The 26410-nt window shown below is 39.2% G+C and overlaps 1 protein-coding gene across 2 annotated transcripts in view; it reads left to right on the forward strand.

Annotated features, from left to right (window-relative positions):
* LOC126416025 (embryonic polarity protein dorsal-like) overlaps nt 1–26410 on the forward strand; it is a 98182-nt gene that overhangs the window by 15751 nt on the left and 56021 nt on the right. For both annotated transcript variants that reach the window (XM_050083476.1, XM_050083475.1), the window contains exons 4-8: nt 3005–3248; nt 5583–5726; nt 17331–17429; nt 20808–21038; nt 24632–24685. In XM_050083476.1, the coding sequence (XP_049939433.1) occupies nt 3005–3248; nt 5583–5726; nt 17331–17429; nt 20808–21038; nt 24632–24685 (772 nt within the window). The remainder of the gene's footprint in view (nt 1–3004; nt 3249–5582; nt 5727–17330; nt 17430–20807; nt 21039–24631; nt 24686–26410) is intronic.

Genomic DNA, 26410 nt, shown 5'->3' on the forward strand with positions numbered 1-26410 from the left:
ATGTGATGAGTCCTCCTTTATTCATCTTGGCTCTTCATGAATATGCAGCTAACTTATAACAACTTGCTGGCGAAGAGTTCTTGGGCTTCCAGCCGGGTGGTTGTGTCTTCAAACTGCGACGTTTTGATGAGTGACATACTCGTCATCTTCTGGCTCAACTGAGCGCGGCTTGGAATCCAGCATTAGCCGCAATACGCCTGGAACGCACCAAGAACCGTCCAGCTCACGGGACGCGACCGGAATGCTCTGACGGAGACACGAACGGCGCATCCACTTCCCCCTCCACCCCGCCCGCCGGCTCCTCTGGATCCAGCCTCCCGCAGCCAGGTGGTGGGGGGCATGCCGCAGGTATAAAGGGACTGGCATCCGCAAAGCCGTGGCCCTTCGTCAGAAGATGACGAGCATGTCACTCGTCGAAACGTCGCAGTTTGAAGGCACCGCCACCCGGCTGGAAGCCCGAGAACTCTTCGCCAGCTGTATATGCCAGGAAAGCAAACATTCACATTTATAACAACTTACTTTAAAATTTTGTATCTCTGTGGTTGTGTGGCATTCAGACAGACAAGTAACATCAGTTTTTTTCCTGATGAAGGAAGTTGATTTCACTTTTGCCTCTTTTATTATAAGATGAACAAGGAATATCTCTAAATTTAATATCTTAATGCTGTCTTTCTGATTTCTGAATTTGACCTAATGTCAGTGTGTCACCTGACCCAAATAACCATTGGGATTTGCCTTTATGTGCTGCTGGTCCCCTTATATTTTCTGTTAAAAGATCTGCTAATTTGCAATGATCTCTCTTATTCAGGTGTAGGCCATGACAAAAATTCCCCATCTTTCTATAGCAACTTCTGATACAGCAGCAACCCCTGATTCTTTTAAAAAAATGGAAGTCACATCTATAAAACAGTGTCAGACTTCTGATTATTTTACAAGTGAGTAAATATTTGATTATAAGCACACATGGGAGGAGAAGCTAAAGGATAAGTGTAGAATTATGTTTAAAGGTTGTTGCAAGTCACTAAGTGTTCTCATTCTCAAATGCTGACTGAATATAGCTTGGGTATTCGAAGCAACTGCAACTGGGTCCGGGTACAGTGCCTTGGGGCAGTCACATAAGATTTTTTCATCCTTCTGAAGGAGCCCTCTAAGCTCCACATGTATTTGCTTTACAGCAGAGTTTATCCCTGCACAAATAACCAATCAATCTGAAACTAGTATATCTTACTGTTCATTTAGGCAGGAAAATACTTGTATAATATAATTAATACAGGAGAAAGTGGTCATATCATAAAAATCTGTCCATGTGCACACTGAATGTGATCTTGCTCAGAATGCAACTGGAAGAGTTAGGTATAGTGAATTGTATAAATGTGAACTACAGTCAATTGGAAACATGTAGAGTGTGTGCATGTAGTGTATGCAGAGGAACCTGTGGATACAGGAAAAGAATAGAAAACTGGGTACCACTGATGATGTCTAGTATGAATATGTGAAACATGTTTTGTTAGAAACAAAATAATGATTCAGTTACAAGGAATTTTTCTTATCTACATTATGAACATAACCATTTATGCTCTTTTAATATGGATGCAACTAGACTAGCATTTTGTACCTTTTCTAACAGTTTTATTTGGTAAACTCCTTAAAATTTCAACTTACTTTTCGAATACTTAGCATTCTTCCATAATTAATTCCAGAGCTCATACTTTCAGTGTCCCCAGCTATATCTCTGCGCAATCTTCCGTCCATGGAATCTTATTTCAGTCCTACTTGTCAGGTACAATCTGCGCACACACACACACACACACACACACACACACACACACACACACACCACCACCACAGTCCCACAAAGAGCAGTTTGAAGCATTTACAGTTAACATTGGTATAGCTTCTCCACAGTATACTTGGGTAGTTTTTTCTTTATACCAAACAGTGGAGCAGTATTCAGTCACATCCAGATTCTTTCTCCCCTTTTTTGACATATTTTTTCTTCTACTTCCTGCACTACTGTTTCGTTGTCTTCTTCCAGCTTTTCCTTTTTCTTTTATTGTTGTTGTCATCGTCATTTCCATTATAATTTCACATCTTATGGCATACTGAACAAAAGAAAATAATATAATAAATGAGTTTCTGAAAACTTAGTCACAAACCCCATAGTCCAAAAAAATTTGAGACTTGAATTAATAAAAAAAATATAGAAAAGTTAAGATGGTAGTTTTAATGCTTCAGATGTTCTTCACAGTCTTGCTCCACTTGAGTACACACACAGAATGGTATGCAACCATGTGAAACTGACAGAATAGTCCTTCGTCGGGATGTTGTTCAACTAACACTTCACATTGACTTAAATGTCAGTTTTGTCTTCAAAGTTTTGATCCTTCATGTGAATTTCTTCACTTTGTCATTATAAAAGAATTATCCATGTCCACAGTCATTGTTTTTGTTCAGTTGTCAAGGTGTGCAGTACAAACACTGCACACAATTTTCTCTTCTTCAAAACATTGTGGAAAATGTCTTGAACACTTCATTTTAATATGTTGTTTCCTTTGCAATTTGTGACCCGGCAATGTTGACACAGCGTGATCGCATGTTGCTCACAACTGGTTGAATGCACATCTGATGTTTACAGTTGTTAGTTCCAGCTGCCACCATATTTACTGCATTGATGTCACTTATTCACCTGTAATAAGACCAGTCTCAAAATTTTTTTGATCAACACCATAACTTTAATAAGTATTCTTGGTGAGATGTGGGAAATATGCTTGATATATTACAAGAATGAATTGTGTGTTGACTCCCCAAAATACACAAGAGAGTTGTGATAGGACATTGTTTCCCCATGAGAGATTCCTATCAAGTTTCTGCTATTTTGTCATAGCATCTTCTGATCTTTGTGAGCCATCTGTTCTTGGTGTGATGAGATTAATTTTACTGTATGTCTTGTCAAAGCATGCTGTCAAACCTGGTATTCCAGCTGACTGATGTTCTTGTTTTCAAGGTGGAGGGATACAAGGGTCGTGCTGTTGTGGTAGTGTCCTGTGTGACAAAGGATCCTCCATACCGCCCACATCCTCACAATTTGGTTGGCAAGGAAGGCTGCAAGCGAGGTGTGTGCACAGTGGAGATATCACCTGACAACATGACTGCCTCTTTCTCCAACCTAGGCATCCAGTGTGTCAAGAAGAAGGATATTGACGAAGCTCTCAAAACTAGGGAAGAGATTCGTGTGGATCCTTTTCGCAGTAAGTTTCGCAGACATTCTCAGATTATCTTCAGTTTTAATAATAACTTTTGTAAATAGGCTTGAAGTGTTAAATAACTAGCGAGAAACTCATCATTTCTCCAGAATGGCAGAAAGTAAAAAATTGGCGCCCATTTCTGTCTTATCTTTAGAGATAATTATGGCTTAGCAGTGATGATAATATTCTTGCAACCTGGGTAGTTGTGAGTTTCAGCTGCTTCTTGGGGGTGAGGGGCATAATTAAAACAGTGAACTATCATTTCCAGTAAGATTTCATCCATCTTTCTTTCTTTTTTATTTTTTTTCATCTTTCATCTTTCTTCCTTTCAAAAGCTATGGTTGCGCCACCTGTTTCTGATGACACACCATTATATCAGCTTAAGACTGAGTGAAGTGGTATAGTGCTAGTTGAGACTGTTTTACCTTGCCTTAAAATATTACACAATTATGCTATGTTCAATGGGCTTAGCACATGTTGAATTTTCTTTACAAAGTGCATTCACATGTTCACCCAGTTTTGTCCTCCACATAGGTTTAAATTCACAGTTTGTTTCCTGTTTAGAATTAGTAGGTTTCCTGTTCATATCTACATCTATATGTCATACAGAAATTTACATTGTGTATTTGCCTCACATAAAAGTTGCTTTGTTTCTTATAGACCGTTTACATTCCTAAATGCCTCATCAGATTTCCCCATTGGTATTTCTTCTTGGCCATCAGTGAAATAATTTCTGGAACATTATTTTAAAAAATAATGCCATTAAGAAAACTGGATGGAAATGCAGTTCAGTTCCCAGAATATTGCTGGCAATGATATCCAATTACTTCCATGCCGCAACAGGAAGCATAGGGTGTAACAATCATCTGTCAAATGCAAATGCATAAAATTTAGCCCAGCAGAAATTGTATTCCATTCATGTATATGTACGTTCATTTCAAACATACAACCCCCCCTCCCTCTCCCAACAAGCCACAGAAAGTCTTCTGGTCATAAGTCTCTTTTACTATAGTACAGTTTTACAATTGTATACTCTCACTAGACACTCTTATTGACTTGTATTTGTAATCAGTCAGTGACTCTAGACTTACTACCCCACAGAGCTAAACAGGGGATCGTTATACACATATAAAAAATGAAAACCTTTAATTACAAAAATATTGTACTCTTTGGAGTCCTGTATTGCTTTTTTAATGTTACAAAGATGCATTTCTTGCATCTGTTACTGTAAAAATCTTACACACTAGAAGTATTGATAAGTCTACTTCACTGCCTCATGTTAAATAGCAATTTCTTTCTTCCATTTCCCATCTGTGTGAAATGTCAGCAACTGAAACATCCAGAAGATTAAAACTGCATGTCAGATTGAGACTCTTTAACTCAAGATCTTTGTCTTTCACAGGCAAGTGTTCTACCAACTGAGCTGCCTAAGCACGACTCACGACCGATCATCACAGCTTGTCTTCTGCCATTACCTGAGACTCTGGCAGAAATAAAGCTGTGAGGGCAGGTCGTGGGTTGTGCTTGGCTACCTCAGTTGGTAGAGCAGTTGCCTGTGAAAAACAATGGTCCTGAGTCTTGGTCTGGCACACAGTTTTAATCAGCCAGGAAGTTTCACTGTCATAATCTTTTACTTGCTTTTCTTCTTTTCCTGGCCATCGCACAATATCAGTTTATTCCCAAATGCATCAGTTTTGTCGTACATTTGTACGTTTTTTATTTCAGTGATGTAAGGAAAGTCATGGCAGGACATAAATAATATAGAAGTAAAGGACACAGTCATTGAATAGTAGGAAGGTGGAGTTATTATGGCACACCAAAAAGAATGAAAACTCACGTACAATAGCTTGTTAAAGGATTTGTCCAAAAGGTAGCAAAGTTTCCCTTCTTCTCTGACTGCCTGACGGTGGCTCAGTGCTTATACTATTTAGTGAGTTCTTTCAGTTGTTTGGTAGAAGTATCAAGATCTGTTGCATGTGACAGGAAGGCCAAATTTTGCAGTCTGCCTTGATGTGGCAGATATGGATTCTTGTAAAACAGAAAAAAATTCCGGTTTTTAAGTTATTTTTCAACCTTGCAATATTGCTATGCATCATCAATTTCCCATAAAGTGGACCATACTTTCAGTTGTTTTGTTGTTGAAGGTGACCACTAGTAAGACAAGACTGTGAATAAATATTCGTATTGTGCAGCTTCAGTCAATATTATTACGTAAAAAATGACATTCATTAAAACATATTAGGTAACTGTTGTGCTCTTTCAACTAACATTTTACAGAGATTTTGTTCTGTTAATTAACACATTTATTTGTTAATTAATACATATATTTACTTACAGCGGGATTTGCACATAGAAGTCAACCAACAAGCATAGATCTTAATGCTGTCCGATTATGCTTCCAAGTGTTCCTAGAAGGCAGTGAACGTGGGAAGTTCACCTTTCAGCTGCCACCAGTTGTCTCAGACCCAATTTATGATAAAAGTAAGTTTCTGGATTAAGATATGGTTTCTTATTTTGTTTTCAGTGTGAGACAGTTTGTAAGATATCAGGAATTCTTAAATTCTTTTTTCTGAATAATTTGCTATTTTTATTTACTTATTATTGTTTACATCTCTGCATCAGTATATATTTGACAGAACTTAGCCCCTGTTCAGTTGAGACTGATGTAACTGTAATGATATTTAAGCTGCAGGGGTCGTTATTAATTGTAATGAAGCAGAACTACCTAAATGATGAAATGGGTGCCACAGTAATCAAACAAATGCAGACGCACACTGCTAGAATTGTACCAGGTCAATACAACCTATATTAAAGTGTAACAGAAATGTCCGGGGAACTTTAAATGGGAATTCTTGAAAGAGGTGCTGAAGTTCTCAAACAGTTATTGTTATACTGCTTCAGTTGCATTTATTTTTATTTTAAACATCGCTGTGCAATTCAGTGGTCATGCCATCATCTTCAGGGGGATTGCAGTATTTTAAGTTTCTTGTGATGGCCATTTTTTGCAGCAGCTGTATATAAATTGTTGTAGTTTACAAAAAAATTGCCTTTTGCATACTACACATTAATTTTTTTAAAATTTTATTTATGCATCCAGAAGTGTTTTGCCTTATTAAGAAGGCAGTTTCAGTGGGTGTCCTGGATTTTATTTTCACATATTGGTTATAGATTTAAAAAGATTTCATGGAAGTTTTTCATAATAAAATGGAAAGTTTTGTACAGTAAAATACGCAATTCTTTGTTTGAAAGAAATGTAGCTTTCCCTCACATGGAAAACCAGTTGAAAGCCTCCACTTTTTCAGGTAATCACTGCAGTTTTATGACATAACTTGCACGGTATTTTTACTTGGTTGAATATGTTTGTGATATACATGGTTTGTCCGTGTGACAGACAGTGCTGTGTCAGGGAGATCATGCGTTGCCTTGCCTGGTCATCTGGGTGAATGCAATTGCTTTATATTGCCATAATGAAATCTACTCATTTGTCACTATGCACTTTCCAACGTTAATATAATGTTGTGTCATTGGAAAGTGAGTAATGGCAGACATGTAGAATTCACTACACATAGAGGTTTTTAAAATAAAAATAAAAGTTACTGAAGCAGTATAGTAAAGATTATTCATATTTAAATATTCAAAGCCCTTAACAAGCAGTCCATAATAAATGACAGTTTTTATGTAGTTCTTGTGAAACCCTTTTGCATGAATTCAAAGAAACAGTGTTTGAGAAAGATTGTGTACCCTTGTATATCTCATGTAGAAATAACGACAGTAAGACGAGAGATTAGGATGCTTATGGAGCCATACAGGGAACCAGTTTTCCTTTCTAGGCGAATGAAATATGATAGAAAATTGCTAATATTGATATGAAGTACATGTGTACATGGATTTAGATGTAGACTAACTTCCACAATGTTTAGAGCTTACTAACACAGGTTTGCTCTGATCAGAGAATGCTCAGTTTTGTTGCTCCATATACACTGAATGGCCAAAAAACAACTGGTACACCTCCCTAATATCATGTAGGGTCACGCAGAAGTGCTGCAACACAATGTGGCATAGATAAGGCTAATGTCTGAAGTAAAGCTGGAGAGAATTGACATGAAGAATCCTGCTGGGCCATCCATAAATCCGTAAAAGTACAAGGGGCTGGAGATTTCTTCTGAACAGTGCATTGCAAGGGATCCCAGATACGCTCAATAATGTTCATGCCTGGGGAGTTTGGCAGCCAGCAGAACTGTTTAAACTCAGAGTAGTGTTCCTGGAGCCACACTGTAGCAATTTTGGACGTGTGGAATGTCACATTGTCCTGCTGGAACTGCACAAGTCCATTAGAATGCACAATGGATATGAATCGATGCAGGAGATCAGACAGGATGCCTACATACATGTCATCTGTCAGAGTTATATCTATACGTATCAGGGATTCCATATCACTCCAACTGCACACACCCCACACCATTACAGAGCCTCCACCAGCTTGAACAGTCCCCTGCTGACATTCAGGGTCCATGGATTCACGAGGTTGTCTCCATACCCATACGTGTCCATATGCTCAATACAATTTGAAATGAGATTTGTCCGACCAGGCAACATGTTTCCAGTCATCAACAGTCGAATGTCGGTGTTGACGGGCGGGCTCAGGCGAGGCTTAAAACTTGTTGTCGTGCAGTCATCAAGGGTACACGAGTGGGCCTTCAGCTCCGAAAGCCCGTATTGATGATATTTCATTGACCAGTTCATACACTGACACATGTTGATAACCCAGCATTGAAATATGCAGCAATTTGTGAAAGGGTTGCACTTCTGTCATGTTGAATGATTCTCTTCAGTCTTGTTAGTCCCATTCTCACAGGGTCTTTTTCTGTCTGCAGTGATGTTGGAGATTTAATGTTTTACTGGATTCCTGATATTCATGGTACACTAGTGAAATGGTCATAAGGGAAAATCCCCACTTCATCATTACATCGGAGATGCTGTGTCCCATCACTTGAGTGCCAAGTATAGTACCACGTTCAAACTCAAATGAATATTGATAACCTGCCATTGTAGCAGCAGTAACCGATCTAACAACTGCCAGACACTTGCTGTTTTATATAGGTGTTATCAACCGCAGTACCAAATTCTGCCTGTTTACATATATCTGTATTTGAATATGCATGCCTATACCAGTTTCTTTGGCTCTTCAGTGTAATTTTGTTTTAGGTAATGTGCCTTCTGGAAAGCACAACTCTTCAATCTTGTGCTCACCAAGACACATTTCAACACCTATCAATTGTTTATTTTTGAATTTATAGACTTTGGTTTATAAGGATCCATTGTCTTCAAGGGTTCCACATCACTCACAAGAGAGCATCAGACATTACATATCAGTCAGCAAGTTTTGATTCTGATTTCCTTCTGCGATGTAGATGCAGATCATAATGACAGAAATGAATAGTTTTAGAACACGGAGTACATTTTGTGTCATTCAGTTAGCCTTGTGAGAGTCACTTGTAGTGGTTTTATGCCAATATCGGCTAGAAGATCCTTTGGGCAAAACAGTTCATTATTCATATGACGAATTCTGAAAGATTAGCTGCTTATACGCTGTGGAATACTGGATTGTCAAGTATCTTCCTTGTAGAAGGTATAATATGTGTAAGAAGTATTAACGAAGGATTTTTAGATTCAGTTTTTGCCTTTCACAGACTTTCAGTTGCATGTTGATGGAGATGGATATGGATGAAGCTTCATTTCAAATACAACATTACCATCACTACATTGTATTCATTTGAAGCATTTAAAACCCTCATGCGTGTGCGCATCACATCCTTGATTTCCTTGATGTATACTTTTGTGCATTATGCCCTGTTTTGAAGTCTATGAAGTACTTTGTTTGCTGGAAATACTGTTACTGATTTGTTCATGGATATGCTGCCACAGTGGTTTATGTCAGAATTACTAGAATACATTGATGATTTCATTTTGTAATATAGCAGCTCTGTACTTCACTTTCGTTGAGACATCCATAATCGTCTTAATGTTGAACTTCCATTGCATGACTCTTGTATTATTCAGTGGTATCTAAATGCACCTAAGCTCTCTCTCATGATCTCTTATCTATCTATCTATCCCTTTAAGGCATGTTGAACAGCTGTAAGACGCTTTAAAAATTTGAGAGTTTTTGTATTTGAGTGTACTCTCGTATTCTGAAAGTTGTAAAAAATCCTGTATAGTACATTCAGTTTTCACATAGACATTTCAGTAAAGTTTATATTAATAAATGTAAGACAGGTTCGGCGTTGTTTTCCTTCTAACATATATTTTGGCAATTGTCTTCTATAATATGGTTCTTCAGAGCCTGATAGTCTGTTATATGCAAAACAGTTGTGTGACATTTCTAATTAGATAGACTGAATTAGTAGTCCTGAAATTGGCACCCATTTGACTCTGGTTTACCCAAGTATTTCCAAATGCTTGTTATATTTTTCTCACATGTAGGTGGTTTACATAACAGTTGTTTGTTTTCTTTTTCGGATATTAAGGTGTTATCCAGTCTTTGAACAAAAACATTTACATGAGGAGGAGGAGGAGGAGGAGGAGGAGGAGGATCTCTTTTTACCACCTTACATCAAAACCTTTTTATTAATTACCAAACACTTGATGTGACTTCGTACTGTGGCAGAACTAAGACCTGGGATTCCATTACATGATAAAAAATATCTTTCCAAGTATCCAACCAGCTTGTGTTATTCAGCATACTTCATTAATCATATTGTCAATAATTCAGCAGACTTTAAGGTCTTGTTGGTGACATGCTGCTACTTACAAGTGAATTTGATTCTGGATGCTGGCTATGTCTGTCTCCTTCCTTTGGTAGATGGTCCGCCCATCCCCTCTGTTTTCGAGTACCAGTGACATAGTTGCACAAAATAGCACTCAGTGTCCAGCAAACAGGCCGGCAGTGGAAATTAAACTTGTGAATCAATAATTTCATATTGCCAACAATATAGCAATCATTCTGATCTTGCCACACAGCATAAGACGTCTGAGGTATGAGACATGTGCCCTTTCTTTTTTACCTTCCGATAACTGTCCTCTCCTCCCTAAGGAAGCAACTAGTAGTTCCGACAATTAGGATAGTGTCTCATACTTTGATATATGTCTTATTGGTAATACTCCTCCCTGTGGTGTCAGGGACTAGGATAGACCCGCAGCCATCCTTGCTGTCGTTAGAGGTGACTAGTAGGAATATTTTTATTTGGTCACGTTGTTACTTTGCTATTTTGACTATTCTTTGGACTTCTAAAGGTTTTCACTCTTTTCGCTTTTTTTTAAACACTTTTTCCTCACCTTTTTTGGCTTTTACCATTCTGATCCCCATTGTGGGTTTGACCACCACTTTCCAAATTTTACAGAAGTGCAGGCCATTTGGGGAAAGAAGCCTTTCTGTGATGCATCAACTCTCCACTGTGCACTGTTATCTTTTACACCTACCAATCAAGTGGATCTATCTTTGCACCTGAAATCCAACGCAGTAGCCAGTCCATCATGATGGGGTGCTGCTCTCCTGTACCTCTTGGTGGTAGCCCCTGACAATGCAGCGATTGCCCTGCCGGTGCCTGAGGTGTAACCTCGCTGTGACAGCCAAAGAGTGGGTACCTATCCACTTAGGGGTACAAGGACTATGGGCAGCGGCTACTGTGCCAGATGCCTTTGCCTTGGCTGGGTGGCCCATGGGGAGAGTGTCCAATTCCAGTGAGTGGCATCAGGGTGAATATCCGCAGTGAAAAAGATCAAACTTAACGATGGCCAGGAGCAGCGATATTGATGCAGAGTTTACAACCCTCTGGCATTTCTGTCTTTGATTATGCCTCAAGATGAGAACCAGGTAAAGAGAAATGGAAGTGAACAGTTTGCTGAGTTCTTGTTTTGTTCCTGAGCTGGTGGTGGATCTTTCATTACAATGAAGTCACCTTTTTGGTTAAAAATATTGAAGATCGGTTTGGATAGGTTGCTGAAATAAGGAAGATGAGAATGGGATGTTCGCTGATCAAAACATTGCGCGCCAACCAATCACAGGCACTTCAAGCCTCTGTCAAGATATGACACACACCAGTCTCAATTTCTCCTCATAACAAGCTCAGTAAAATTTATGGTTTTATCGTCCATCATGACCTAACATTACAAATTGGTGGAGAGCTGCATACTAATCTGGTGTGGCGTGGAGTCCATTTAGTTTGCCCAATCCAGAGGGGACCCAAGGATAATAAAGTGGACACTGGAGCTTTTATCCTTGCCTTTGAAGGCAACATTTTGCCTGAAGAGGTTAGGGTCATGATTTATAGGCATGATGTCAGGCCTTATTTTCCTCTCACTGTTCTGATGAGGATATCTGTGGGCCATGTGGATGAATGTCCCATGAGAGCAACCCTTGTGACAAACCCCCTCAAAGTTTCAACTGCTTGGAACTACACCTCCCTGTTCACCGCAATGCTCAGTGTCCAAGGGGTAGAAGAAAATCCAAGAGTATAAAAAGCTTGACTGCCTGTCTTATCAAGATGCAAAGAAAAAATTAGAAAGGCTTCCTCCGACTGAAAGACTTCATCCAGTTGATACGGTCTCAAATTATGCAACTATTGTGTCACAGCCTATACCTCACATGATAAGGTCCCTCTTGACACCACCTGGCCGTTGTCCTATTCCAGAGCCTGCCCTACAGTTGGAGGAGTGAATGTCAGCTCTCTCGCCCCCACACCTATAACATTGTGGTTCCCACTCCATCCTCTCACATTGTCAGGGATGAGGACACCTGCCAAGGTGACCCTCTCAGGAACCAGCAGCCACAGGCTGCATGCTGACTAAAAGGTACAGTCCTATTCGCTCACGGAAGATAAAATGGGAAAAAGTACACAGAAATTGAAGTCTCACTAGGATAATAAGGATAAGCAAAGAGATAAACTACTTTCTGAGGCTTCAGGTGTTCCGATCCCCATACCTGCAGAGGTCAAGTCTATGCATACTGATGATGGATCACACAATCAGTTGAACTATGACCTGGTAGCAAAGTAATAACACCCATCTTTTCCGTTGACTACTTTCTCAGACCTGACTCCAGCTCTCCTTCAGTGTAACTGTAATGGCTACTATTGCCATCTGACCAAACTCCATCATTTAATTGGCATAGCACTTCAGGGAACATGGTTTACAGCAATACATGTCCCTCCTCTGAAAATAACCCTAGTGTACCAACTGTGTTAATGTCGAGAGCATCCAGTGGTGTCTGTACCCTCATACACTGCGATACTTTCAGTGAACAGGTGCCCCTTACCACTGCACTAGTGGCCATGGCCGTTGGTGTCTACTTGTCAGTTCCGATGAAAATATGTAATGTTATCTACCTGCAGACAGACCTTTCCAATATCACAAGCTGTTAAGAGTTAGTGGAACAACCACCTCCCTCCTTCCTCTTATTGGGGTTCTTTAATGCCCATAATCTTCTGTTGGGTGGCGACACTATGTCACAAGCAGGTGCTCTGCCAACTGAGCTACCCAAGCAAGACTCCTGACCCATCCCTGAACCTCTGCTTCCACCAGTACCTTGTCTTCTACCTTCCAAATTTCACAGAAGCTCTCCTGCAAAACTTGCTGAACTAGCACTCCTGGAAGAAAGGATGTTGTAGAGACATGGCTTTGCCACAGCTTGGGGTTGTTTCCAGAAGGAAATTTTCACTCTGCAGCAGAGTGTGCGCTGATGTGAAACTTCCTGGCAGATTAAAACTTTGTGCCATACCTAACTCAGTACCTGTGCCTTTCACGGGCAAGTGCTCTACCAGCCGAGTTACTCAACCTGTTCCCACAGCTCTGCTTCTGCCAGCGCTTCCAGAGTAGTTTACACTTCCAGAGTAGTTTACGCTTCCAGAGTAGTTTACCCATTTGCACCCAGAATCTGACTTTCCTGGATCCATATACGATCGACTGTCAGCAACCAATATGTGCAGGAAACAGGAGTCACTCAGGGATCGGTTGTGAGCATAATGCTGTTCGTTATAGCCATCAATGGTATTGTAAATGCAGTGGGGCCCCACTGTCTCTCTGTCAGTGTCTGTGGACGATCTTTGCCCATACTATGCCTGCAAAATCATAAGCTGTTCACTTTTACCGACTCTGGACTGTGCACCTGTGATGCTCGCCTGCTTTATTTTCTCATTATTGGTCCTCGGTGTCGATGTACTGCGTTGCTGAAAAATTGGGGGTGGAAGTCAGACACTGACTACTTTAGATGATGTAGCCAACAGGTGCACATTTGCATTTCACAGTTCTTTACTTTCGCTGTTCACAAACCCCCCAATAATACACAATTATATGGGCAGTGCACTATTGTTTAACTTTTGAAAAGCCTCATTAATAGTTTGCAGACAAACATCCACATACTGCTACAATGATTTACTGTTGAACATCTACGAGCAGTAAAAGCCTAATCACACATTTCACAGTTCTTGAAGAAGAAAAAGGTATGTATGGGACAGACACTGTCATTGTTTTAACACATGGCTTAATTGTGTTACACTTTTTTAATTGTTAAGTTGATGCATTGTTATTGATCTAAGCATTACAGGTTTCTTGTCTGAAATTCAGCTGTGAACTGACTGTTTTGTGACCAAAAATCGGGCCCTTATATATCCTCACAATAATAGGCACTGAAACTACTCATTGTTTGATGTGTAATTTACAGAAATTACAATTAAAACTTAACTCATTCAATTAACTGCATACATCAAAAAATTGTGTCTTTTTTAACAGTTTCATCTCCTATAAGGGTTAAGCCATATTATTTGTTTAAATCATGAAATTAACAAATATAGTTGCGCAGACAGTACTTTTGATGAAACTGAACATTACTTTGTAATTAATTAAGAGCTGGCTTTGCTAATATGTTTTCAAATAGAGCCAAATGGATCCTTTAAGAATACATTTAGTTGTCCCTCCAAGTGTTTATAATGAGTACAGAATTTATATTCGTTTATAAGTCAACAATAGAATTTAAGTTAAGAAACAATTACTGATTTCATCTTATAACAAAAGATACTAACTAGGAATAGACAAAATAAATTAGAAAATCAATTACATACATAAAAGTAAGCACAAAATTAGACTTGGTTTTATATTATTTAAAACTGAGGGCCAACCTTTCCCATTTATGAAAATGAAGATAATACGTTTCTTAATGGTAATTTGTCAAGGGGGGGGGGGGGGGGCAAAAAAAAAAAAAAAAAAAAAAATTAAGAAGGCAGATGGCAATACAAGAGGGGAATTAAAATTATCCCAGCTTGCTTTGTCACATATCCACACCCAGAAATTTACCTTGGTGACCAGTTACTTGAAGTTATTGAAATTTTTCAATTCCTTGGCATTTTATTTGGCAACAAGCTAACTGGCTGCTATGTGTCACTGACAGCTTGCATGAAGAAGATAAATGCTCTCTATTTTCTTAGTAACTCCTCGTGGAGCGTGAACTGCAGAGTTCTCCTGAGATTTTACAAAGTACTGATTTTATCAGGCTTCGACTAGGGATGTGTTGCCTATGGGTTGGCAGCACTATCTGTACCGAGCTTGCTGGATCCTGTTCACCACATTGACGTGCTGTTGGCAATGGGGGCCTTCTGTATGTCCTGTTGACAGCCTCCTGGTAGAAGCCGGTGTCCTACCACTGTGGGTTGGACGACAACAGCTTCTGACAAATTACACAGTCACAATTTGTCACATCCCTACTCACCCACATCCCTCAACTCTGTTCCATTACCAACATTTCAGACTGTTTGCACATTGGCCAAAACTGGGTAGACCAGCTGGCATCCAACTCAATACTCCAACAGCCTCATTTAGTCTGTGTTTCTAGAGCTTCCTCTCAACACCCCCTGTGGTCTGTACCCTGTCCTGTGATACAGATGGACCTCTTTTGTGGCCCTAAGAAGGATGCAGATCCTATCCTTCTCTGACACCTGTTTCGTTCAATCCTCCACGATTATTCTAATTCGGTATGCATTTACATGGATGGATTGAAAGTTAACAACAGGTTTGGTTATGCTTTTGCACTTGCAAGGGGACACGAGAAGCAGTGGCATACATCTTTCCAGGCCTCTTGGAATGATGCCATTGTGTTGTGCCGACTACACATCGACCACACGAGACTCACCCATGAGTTCCTTCTGTGTCGGGAGACTCCTCCTCACTTCAGCTGCGGTAGTCTACTGACGATAGCCAGTATTCTTGTTGAGTGCGCCCTGCTGGCTGATTTGCAGCACACTTTCAGCTTGCGTACCTCACTACCTCAGATGCTTGCAGATGATGAGACAGACACTATCTCATTGCTGCATTTCCTGAGGGAGAGTGGATTTTACACTAAACTATGATGTTGCTCCACTTTTAGTGTCAAGGGTGGTTGAAAAGGGGGGGGGGGGGGGCTCCACCTGCGACTGGGAACCCCTCATGCTGTCGCAGGTTACTTTCTTCCCCCATTCACATCATTATGCATTTAGACCATCTTGTGCAAGATGCTGTCTGGGTTAGCTCTGTTTTATTTTACCTTTCATGTTACAACTACTGTCATACCCTTTTTCAACTCTTTGACTTACTTATGTAGTTGAAGCAGCCAATCACAATTTTTTTCGCTTTTTACCATTTTACGTGTTTCGCTCATGAAATGGAAGAAATAAGTCCCTTTAAACTCATAATCATCATCATTATCATCATCTTATCAGTAATACTAAATATTTTGCCTCCTGAAATAAGTAATGGTTACCAGTGGTGTCTCATAGATTTACAGCTTTTTTAATGAAGTTTGTGTTTGATATGGTTTTCCTAATATCACTGTTTGAACAACCTGAAGAAAATATCTGCAGGCTAGCAGGATGTACAAGTTAAATGATTTAACTTATAAACAAAGTTTGTTTTCCTTGAATTTTGATTACATGAGACTGTTGTTCATTATGATATTTCATAGTAAAAAATGGGCCATCCTGGAAATTTGTTCTATGTGGTATAGACTAACTGTTTATGCTTTTACAGGTTTTTGTAGAGATAGGTTTGACTATTCTAACTTTGGTGCCTCCTTGTGTGCTTATCATTTCTTGTCTATTGCTTAGCTTTCTATTTCATTACTGCCTTTCTTTATTTATTTTCTTTGAATTCTGGTGCAGAAAGTTCTGGCAGAATGTAAATACCATAGGAGTAAAGGCAACAACTCACCAAATAGTAGAAGTGTTGAGTCATCAGCAGACACAGAAAAAAAGAATGAAAACTTTGCTAGCTCTCGGACAAATCCTTTTTTTGAGCTGAGCACATATACGAGGGGACTTACATATTATTAGGGCAGCCCAAATAACTTCTGTTGAATGTTTCACTACACTTCAAAGTGACACAGATATGTGACACTGTTTTTCAATGTAGTCACCAAGTGACTGTAAACAACAGTTAAAATGTTCAGTTCCTCAGTGATAGATACCTGCTACTTGGTTATGGAGCTATTCAGGAACTGTTGTGCGCATTGGAAAGATGTTCTTCCATCTTACTAAAAAGATGGAAATAACATGGCGCAAAATCTGGGCTTCCCACATCTATGCGGCCTTGGTCAAATTGTTGACACAATTTCACTACAGCTGGACATAAAATTGCATTTGATCAATGTACCACCACAATTTCACAAAGAAGCAGTGTGCAATTTAGACATTTCACCCACAAGAATCCCACTGTCCCACATACTTCATCTTTGGAATACATATTTTCCAGTTGCTACACCACTTCACACTGTGATGCACATCTTATCTATACCACAATAGAATTGTGTTTGCAGGAAACTCGGAACATGTGATCTCTTCTGACAATTGGCCTCCCTTGTTGTGCAATGGACACACAATGTGTGTGTGTGTGTGTGTGTGTGTGTGTGTGTACGTGTGTACTCTAGCTCAAAAAAGGATTTATCTCAAAGTGGCTGTTGTGGGCAGATTTCTGGCACTTGAGTAGTTTTCTTTTAATGACATAATTTTGCAGTGTATGCATTATATTACCACTTTTGTACTCCAGAGAATCTCTCTCTTTTTACAGAGGCGATGTCTGACCTAGTTATCTGCAAACTGAGTGACTGTACTGCAACGGTGGCTGGTGGAAAAGAGATTATTCTTCTCTGTGAGAAGGTTGCCAAAGGTATATGTGCAAACCTGTAGTTAACCTGGCTTAACTTATTTGTAGTTCAAATTTGAAATTATTTTAATTGCATTATTTATTCTACATTGTTAGTATTCTCTGAAATTTGCTGAAAGCAGAAGTGTTTTTCAAAGGGAAATTAAGAAGAAAAGGCTAAAGTACACTTTCTGATCAAAAGTATCGGAACACTTATTAGTAGCCACTAATATGGGGTGTGCCCATTCTTCTCTCTGATGCCATCCTTCACCTGGAGGGGGTGGGGGGGGGGGAGGGGGGGGGCGGACATTTTGAAGAGGTTTCTGAATGTCTATGAAAGAGTGGCTGCCTAAAAAACCAAAACCAGAGAAGGTAATGAAGCTGGACACTGGGGTCTTAATTGAAGTCAACATTCTAACACATCCCAAAGGTGTTTCATTTGGTTCGGATCATGACTGGACAGGCCAATCCACTTCAGTAATGCTGCTGTCAACAAACCATTGCTTCACAAATACTGATGTATGGCAGCGTGCATTGTCATGTTGACACAGTTGGTCACTATCTCTATAATGTTTCTCTACCATATGCAGTACAAAATTTTGTAAGATGTGTTGATATCCTTTTGCATTATGTGTTTCCTTAAGTACAACCAGGGGACCACACACTAACCACTACAACACCACAGTACTTTATTGTTGGGGCTACTCATGATGGCAGGTAAAGTTCTCCAAGCATTCGCCAAACCCAAACCCTTGCATCATATTGCCACTGGGTATAGCATGATTCGTCACTCCAATTTTCTCATTTCCAGTCAGCTGCTGACAAGAGGCATCACTTTTTTATCACCTCATGTGTCGCTTAGCATTGACTACACAAGTCTTGTGTCTTATGAGGAGCAGCTTGACAGCAGGAACCTACTCCTTTTAGATCCCTACGCACAGTCGTTGTGGTAGCTAGACTGCTGGGAGCACAAGTGATATCATGTGATTTTTTTACAACCACTATCCACAATGCTTTGACAGTCCCTGTCCATCAATATGTGATGTCTGCCTGGTCTTGATTTTACATCACATCTCCAACAGTCAGCCAGTCAGCTGGGGCAGTTTTAGACAGGTTGAAGTGTCCCTGAAGATGAAAGCTGAAGAAATGAATTAAAATTTGTGTCACAGCTGGGACTTGAACCCGTATCTCCTGCTTACTAGGCAGATGCGTTAGCCATTACACCACCATAGCAGTATAGATAACACAGCTGCACAGACTACCATAGTCCAATGCCCTCTCTAACAAAAACTTCAGTTCACACCTTAAGCCTATTATCATTATTGTAGATAAATTTGAGACTCATATGTCTCAAGGCAAATTAATCATACCAGATGTCCCTGGAGAATTTGTTACTCAGGTGATGTTCAATGACCAGTCCACATTCAAGTCGCTGAGCTCTCCTGATCAGCCCATCCGTCTGTTACAGTTCTCTACTGGCAATACAATACCTCCTGCCTTATTTTGTATTGACAGGTCTGCTTTTCATGACATCTAGTGGTCTGGTTCTGATGTAGGGCTGTCGAGATTCTTTTTATCAGATAGTGTATGCACTTAACTCTTGTCTGTTATAAAATGATGTAACAGAGGTGAGCTACAAACAAAACATAAAAAAGGTTTTTTTAATAATTTTGTAATTGGCAACAAAACATCATCAGCGGTTGTTGTACTGTTGAAGTTGCGTAAAACAAGTCCATGAAAAGTGTTTTGGTTTAATAACCATGTTCTTCTTTTGAGTAACCATCACTCAACATCTGTTTTATTAGATTACTAAATCTGAAACACACTAAAATTTTAGTGATTGGCTTTCAAGAAAACCAGATAAATAATATGATCAGAGAAAACAAAATGACAGTTGTGATTAACGTGAAATGTAATATTTGATTTTATTAATACATACTATTTCTGTCCATTGTATAGATACTTTTTTGATATTTGACATCCTAATTTTCATCACATATCATAAATTGGCTTCTTTACTTTTGTCATTGTGTTATGGATTTTGGAAATATCAGTCGGTTTGAAATTGTATTGTCTTCCATTTCTTCTCGTTCCCTTCGTATATTAATATGTGAACATAATGTCTTTGTGTGTAGCTTTCTTTTGTAGAAATATGTTCAAACATAATAAAATGGAATTACAACAGTACTGTATATGGAGAAACTTGAATTACTACACGAGAAGAAAATACATACTAGTGGAGTGTGCGCTGATATGAAACTTCCGGGCAGATTAAAACTGTGTGTCAGACTGAGACTTGAATTCTGGACCTTTGCCTTTTGCAGGCAAGCACTCTACTGATGACCTATCCAAGCACAACTCATGACCTGTTCTCACAACATTACTTTCACCAGTACCTCATCTCCTACCTTCCACACTTCACAGATAGTCTCCTGCGAAAATTGCAAAACTAACCCTCCTGGAAGAAAGGGTATTGTGGATACGTGGCTTAGCCGCAACCTAGGGGATGTTTTTTGGAATGATATTTTCACTAAGCAGTGGAGCGTGTGCTGATATGAAACTTCCTGACCAAAGGAAACTGTGTGCTGGATGAAGACTCAAACTTAGGACCTTTGCCTTTCGTCGGCAAGTGCTCTATCAGAGTGCAGAGTGAAAATATCATTCTGGAAATATCTTCCAGGCTGTGGCTAAGCCATGTATCTGCAATATCCTTTCTTCCAGGCGTGCTAGTATTTCCAAGTTTCGTAGGAGAGCTTCTGTGAGGTATGGAAGGTAGGAGATGAGGTACTGGCAGAAGTAAAACTGTTAGGACAGGTCGTAAGTCATTGTTGGGTAGCTTGTCCACAAAAGATATAAGTGTCTAGTTCGAATCTCGGTCTGGCACACGGTTTTAATGTGCCAGAAAGTGTCAGATACTAGAATCATAACAAAATAATGATAAATAACAATAATAGATGATTAGCAGAATGAGGTATACAATAAAAGTATGAAACAAATGAAAACTAAGCCACATAGAATTAACAGGAACAAACATTTGTTAACACGTTTGATAAATCAAATTATTTGTCAGTAAGCTTTGCATATGAAACTTTGCTTCCTACTCAGTTGAGTCTGGATAACTCAGTGAATCTAATATATTGTTGTTGTGTAAAGGAAATTAGTAATGTCTTCAGTGTTTTTCCAGTCTGAGTGGGGCTTTTTTTAAAATGGAAGCCTGCGTGTTTTAACAACTGGAACTGTAGTATGTACAGTATACATTTGAAGTTTTTCATTATCGTGTTAGTGTCATCTAAACATACAGCAAATGTGTACAGGCGGCACAGGTGTAATGGATATTAAATATTGTTTACTGTGGGAATGTAATTAGAACATTTACCTCTATTTTTCTTTGTTTGTTTTCAGAGGATATCCAAGTACGTTTTTTTGAGGAGCAGGGTGGACAGGTTATGTGGGAAGGATTTGGTGAGTTCCAGCCGACGCAAGTCCACAAGCAAGTTGCAATCTGCCTCCGAACGCCACGTTACCGCACACTCGATGTTGACCGACCTGTACGGGCTCACATCCAGTTACGTCGACCCAGTGATGGTGCTACATCCGAGCCCCTGCCCTTTGAATTGATACCTTTGGAATCAGGTAGGCCGTCGTTCTGGGCTCTGCGCCGGTCCTTACGCCAGGGAAAAGCTGACTATAGAGTATTTTCAGACATTCTCTCTGCCAGTGCTAGTTTGATGACTGGTGGGAGCATTGCGGTATCCACAGTTCCTACAAATAATATTAGAACTGTGCCAAAACCAGCAAATACTGCCCTTTCTGTGCAGGCGTCCACATCACCAGTTACCGTAGGCTCTGCTGTTGTTTCAGAAGAGTTGAAAACACAACCTGAAGGTGAAAATACATTAAAGGAGGACAACAATGACGGGGAAGTCATGGAGGCTAAGCCTGAAGCTGAGCAAGAAACAGAGACGAGTCGTTCACTTAAGGAACTTTTATCACAGGTAGCAGAACTTGATGAAATTTATTCTGACACGCGTACTCGGTTGCTTATGCCATCTGGTGGTGACTCTGGACACCCTCCAGAGACAGTTACAGATGAACCCATGGAAGTGACAGAAGCAGAACTTGCAGCAGTAGTTGCTGCAACAGAAAACCTTCCTGAAGATGATACACAGACCTATTCGTCCCTGCAAATGGCTATGAAGAATCCCGTTGTAGACTTGCTAGAAGCAGATCGTGATCGATACGAAGACGTAGCTGCACCTGTTGTTCCTCCACTCATTTCCATTGCCCCTGTCCCTCCTCCACATGGAAAACGTGATGTACCACCACCAGTAACACCAGACGCAGGTTCTGAACGTCTGCCACCCCTGCCACCGAAACGTAGTAGGAAATCTCCACCGGGGCGTCCTGATCACCCACCACCACCACAGCTGCAGCAGCAGGTGCATGCATCTGTCCCACAAATACCTAGTTCTGCCTCTCCCCCTGCGTCACCTCCTCCAACAGACCAACCCCTACCAGCTGAACCTCGCTCAGCCAAGCCAACACTTTTCCAGAAGCTTTTCTCAAAAAAGAAAAACCGTAAAGATAGTACTGGTGGTAGGTCACGTGAAGGGTCTGCTCAACGGCAATCATCTCCTTCCCCTTCGCGACCTGAAGAGGATGTCATATTCATTCCCCTAACTGGGCAGCCTGAACTTACAGAAGCTGAGCATTATGCTCTGTACACTGACGTAGCACCCCATGCCACTGCATCAGAATTCGATGAAATGTCTTTCTATTACAGCCCTGTGGAAGGTGGCCGTATTCTTACACAACAGCAGAGCCAGCCTCCAGAAGCTCGACCACGTGATATTTTTGCTTAATTGTGTTTCTGTTGTGGATGTGGACAGCTCATTTCTTTGTTAATAAGCTCCTTGCCATTACATTAGTTGAAAATGTGGCATATTGTGTTCCCAATATAACTATTTTGTTGCACCGTTTCTGTATTTTTTTTAGTTCCTAACTTCCCAGATTGTCAAGTTTTATTTTTCTGCTAGTCTTTCATTCCAGCAGATGGTCATAGTGTTAAACATTTGCTTTATTTTTATGAGTAGTGTTCCAAATATCTTGAATAATGATTTCCCAGATGTAAAACAACAGAAGTCACAACTTACCTTGAATATACATTTGGTGTATTATGCTGTACAGAAACTGGCACAGAACAATATACTGTGGTATATTAAATGAAACTTTTTGACAATTTTTCTGTTTAGTATCCAGGTGAATTTCTGGAACTAGATGTTAATCAGTGAAATAGAAACAGCAAGGAGCCCTGATTTCTTTTTCAGTTGTTTGCTTTAACTTTACTCTCCAGGCAATAACTTTAAATTTCTTGTGGGTATGTGTCATGGACCTTTCCAATTTACATTATATTAAACATCATGATGCTTTCCTGCTAGAGGCACCATGTTATTGAAGCATTTTAAGACATTTGTTATTGTTGACATATGCTTTTACTTTGATTCTAAGCATACTACCGAATTCCAGAAATTGGAGTTCTTTTGTTTCCTGCAGCTGGAAATATGTTGCATAAATACCTAAATTTGTACATGAATCGATATTGATGGACACACTCCCACATCCAGTCTTCAGGATTTTATTACCTTGCTAAATTAATTTGTATCAACAGAGTATTATTTAAAGTTAGCTGCTGCAGAACCCATTTATCAGTGCCGTTAAGCAGAAATTGATGGAAAACACAGTGGTGAGGGAATTTCTCTTGTTTCCAGAAGAACTGTGTTACAGTGAGACATAAAGCTTTGCATTCAGAGGTTTGAAAGATGGTATATGTATATTGAAGCCTATTTAGTCACATGAATTTTTGTTTACTTTTCCTCAGAGGGTCTGTTAGGTTTTAGATATAAAAATTTGTTCACACGCACATGTTTATCAGTGCTATTTTGCTATTTGGGAATTTGTCTTCCATGAAGTAGTGCAAATGAAAAGTGAAGGGCTTCATAATATGTTTGTCATCTTGTAAGGCGTTTCTCAAAGGACTCCTTACGTGATATTTAAGAGAAGAAACTGAAAATATTGTTTAAGAGAAAGTACTCTTTTCATTTCTGGCAGTGATATAAGCTTGTTGGTTATTTTAGATTTTATCCAAAAACAAGAAAGTAAGGTCCTAATCTCTGCATTTGTGATAAAGAAAAGAATATCGAGCTCCAAGCGAACATGTTTCTTCAAAAATTTGCCCACATTAGTTCGCTGACTTCTGCTTTTGTCATAATAGAGAAATGTGACATTGTGCTCAAATCTCTAACATGTTTGATACATTAATGTAGATTGTTTACTGAGAAGAAAATTCTTTATTTTTTAAGTGATGTGATTTTGTAATGAAAATAACATTTTATACATTGTTGTTCACTTATTATGCATTTTAAGAGAAATTTTTAAAGCCATTGTAGTGCAGATTTTTAACAGTGTTAAGTACTTTTGTACTGTTCAACTGTGCCGATGCAATGCACACAGATTATAATAATTGCTCTGTAGTAATGTTAACAGTCACTTTTCCCTCTGTTGAGCATTTATTTGACTCGTTAGAGATTAATAACATCATTATTTTCCTGTTATGGTTATATTTGCCACAAGTAATTGTTTTTTATTTGTTGTTGAGACAGAGTGTGATCTAGTCCCTTGAGGGTAGTTATTAGTGCAGATTTTTCATGTTCCACAACTAGATTTCCCGACATTTGCTCTGTGTGCATTACCTCAGCAGTACTCCTGTGTGGTCTTGTACGTTGAGTGTTGTGTGGGCTTACAATTTAATATATTTATAAATGATGCTTTATGAGTCTCTACTGTTTTATACTCTTTTATGGCTTTTGTAAATAATTTTTATATAAAAGAAGGTAATTGTTGATGTGGTATGAGCACTGAGATTTTTTAAATTGCTGTTGAATGTTATTATTCATGCACTGTGTTGTCATGATGATGATGATGATGATGATGATGATGATGATACCAGTGATAAGCACTGTAACTTCCTATCCTTGTTATCAGTATTAATTCCCAACCGACTTCTACTGTGAAAATATAGATAAATGAGAAGTGGTACCAAATTATCTCTGTTCGCTCAATATTGTTTTCATTTCAGTATGAAAAATTGAAGTTTATATTCAGTTGTATGGTTTATAGCCTTATGCTGTTTAGAATTATTTATTCATTATTTGACAATTTTTTTTTAGATCCAAAGAGAAAGAGGCCAAAAGAGATGCGTATACCCGAGGTGGAAAAGGCGAGTGAGTATTCAAAATTGAGTCTCTCTTTATCTGGGTTATGGTATTCCTCGCCTTCTCTGTTCCTCTCTGGTCTGTGCAATCTGCAGTCTAAACTCTGTGTGGTTTCCAACCCATCCTGAAATATTTGTTTTATGCTAAGTTTTGAGACTACAGCTTCATTATTTAATGTATGTCCCCCCCCCCCCCCCCCCCACACACACACACACACACACACACACACACACACACACAAGTACATATGATGTTCAATTTATCGAAAAGTATTTGCAAAACATTACAGTAAAATTCTGTTAGCTGTATACACTCCTATTAAAATTACTTTATGATTGACATTTCAGCTAGTCGAGTGATAGGGACCAGCTGCCATTGGTTGTAGTTTTCTATTGGGCACCATGTCCTCTCTGTGTTGCCTGTTTTGTAGGTGCACGTAGCACTTTGTGTAGCTCGGCTGGCAGCACGCTGGCAACATTGCCCTCCCCCCACCACATCACCATTTACAAAGTAATTTTAATCAGATTATAATCATGAAATGGTGTGAAATTAGTAGTTAAAACAGTGAATTGTTGTACACTGTGATGAAGCCACTCACCCAGGGAAATTTTATAGACACTGACTGTTCACAGAAACTCGTACACAAACATTGTAAAGAGTTATTCACAAAAATGTTTAGTATCAGTACTCTCAAAATGCCTGCTTAGGTATTCCAGCTTAGAATTTGCTTCATACTTTTTCTTTGATCAGCAGTTGTAAATTTCCTTTTGTTGTGAACCATTATTTGTACATAGTACTTTGGTGCACCTGTATACATACTAAATTCTGTTACGCTTAGCTAACATTTATAATATAATTGCAGTACTCATGAATCATCATGTTGATGTACCCCATTTTTTAGGCTCATTGATGAAATTTTGTTATAAATTGCCAGTGCTGGCCCCTTAAATTCTTGTATTTTTCAACATTTTCAGTCAATACTTGAGCATTTGTTAATTCATGTAACTTTCCTTCATGTTGGTTTATCATTAGTATTCAGATGGGCATTCTGAAGCACACGTGAAGCATTGTCACTTGTGAATGTCTGTGTTAGCTCGCTCTGAGCTTTTTCAAGTGAATGAGAAAGGCTGTCCTTCATATTGCACAGAAGTATTCTGAACCATATTAGATGAGTAGAAAGTATCACATTAAAAATATGAAAATTTTGTACATTTATTTGAGAGGGAATCGTACAGCCTCATCATTGTGTCTGTCTATTAATTTCTATGTAAGCTTCCATTTATGTGAAACTAGCCAGTAACTACCTGGTTTGATACCCACACCCCCATGACTGAAAACGTGATCAGTAACAGAATTTGACCAGATTAACAGAATTCCAGAGACCGTAAAACACTTTGATGGATATCTGGCTGTTATATGAGGACATTAAGCTCGGTATCCTTTTATGCACTTCTCTAGAGATGTGGACTGTATGTTAATATAGAGTCGCACTCTCTCACTACCAGTTGTCCCATGCAGATCCATAATAATAAAGCACAACTCTGCACTGTACAAGCATTCATCACAGTCATTAGCACTACACATTTACAGATATTTCAAAGGTAAAAAATATTCTCATTTGTTGTATCGTACTGTGAACTGAGCCTTATTTCATTTTGAGAAGGGAGTGGTATGGCACACATTTGTGCAAAGTCATCCTATTGTTCTCCCATATGCCTATGTGTGTGCCGATTC

The sequence above is a fragment of the Schistocerca serialis genome, chromosome 8 (genome assembly GCF_023864345.2).
Source record: "Schistocerca serialis cubense isolate TAMUIC-IGC-003099 chromosome 8, iqSchSeri2.2, whole genome shotgun sequence".
Lineage (NCBI taxonomy): Eukaryota > Metazoa > Arthropoda > Insecta > Orthoptera > Acrididae > Schistocerca > Schistocerca serialis.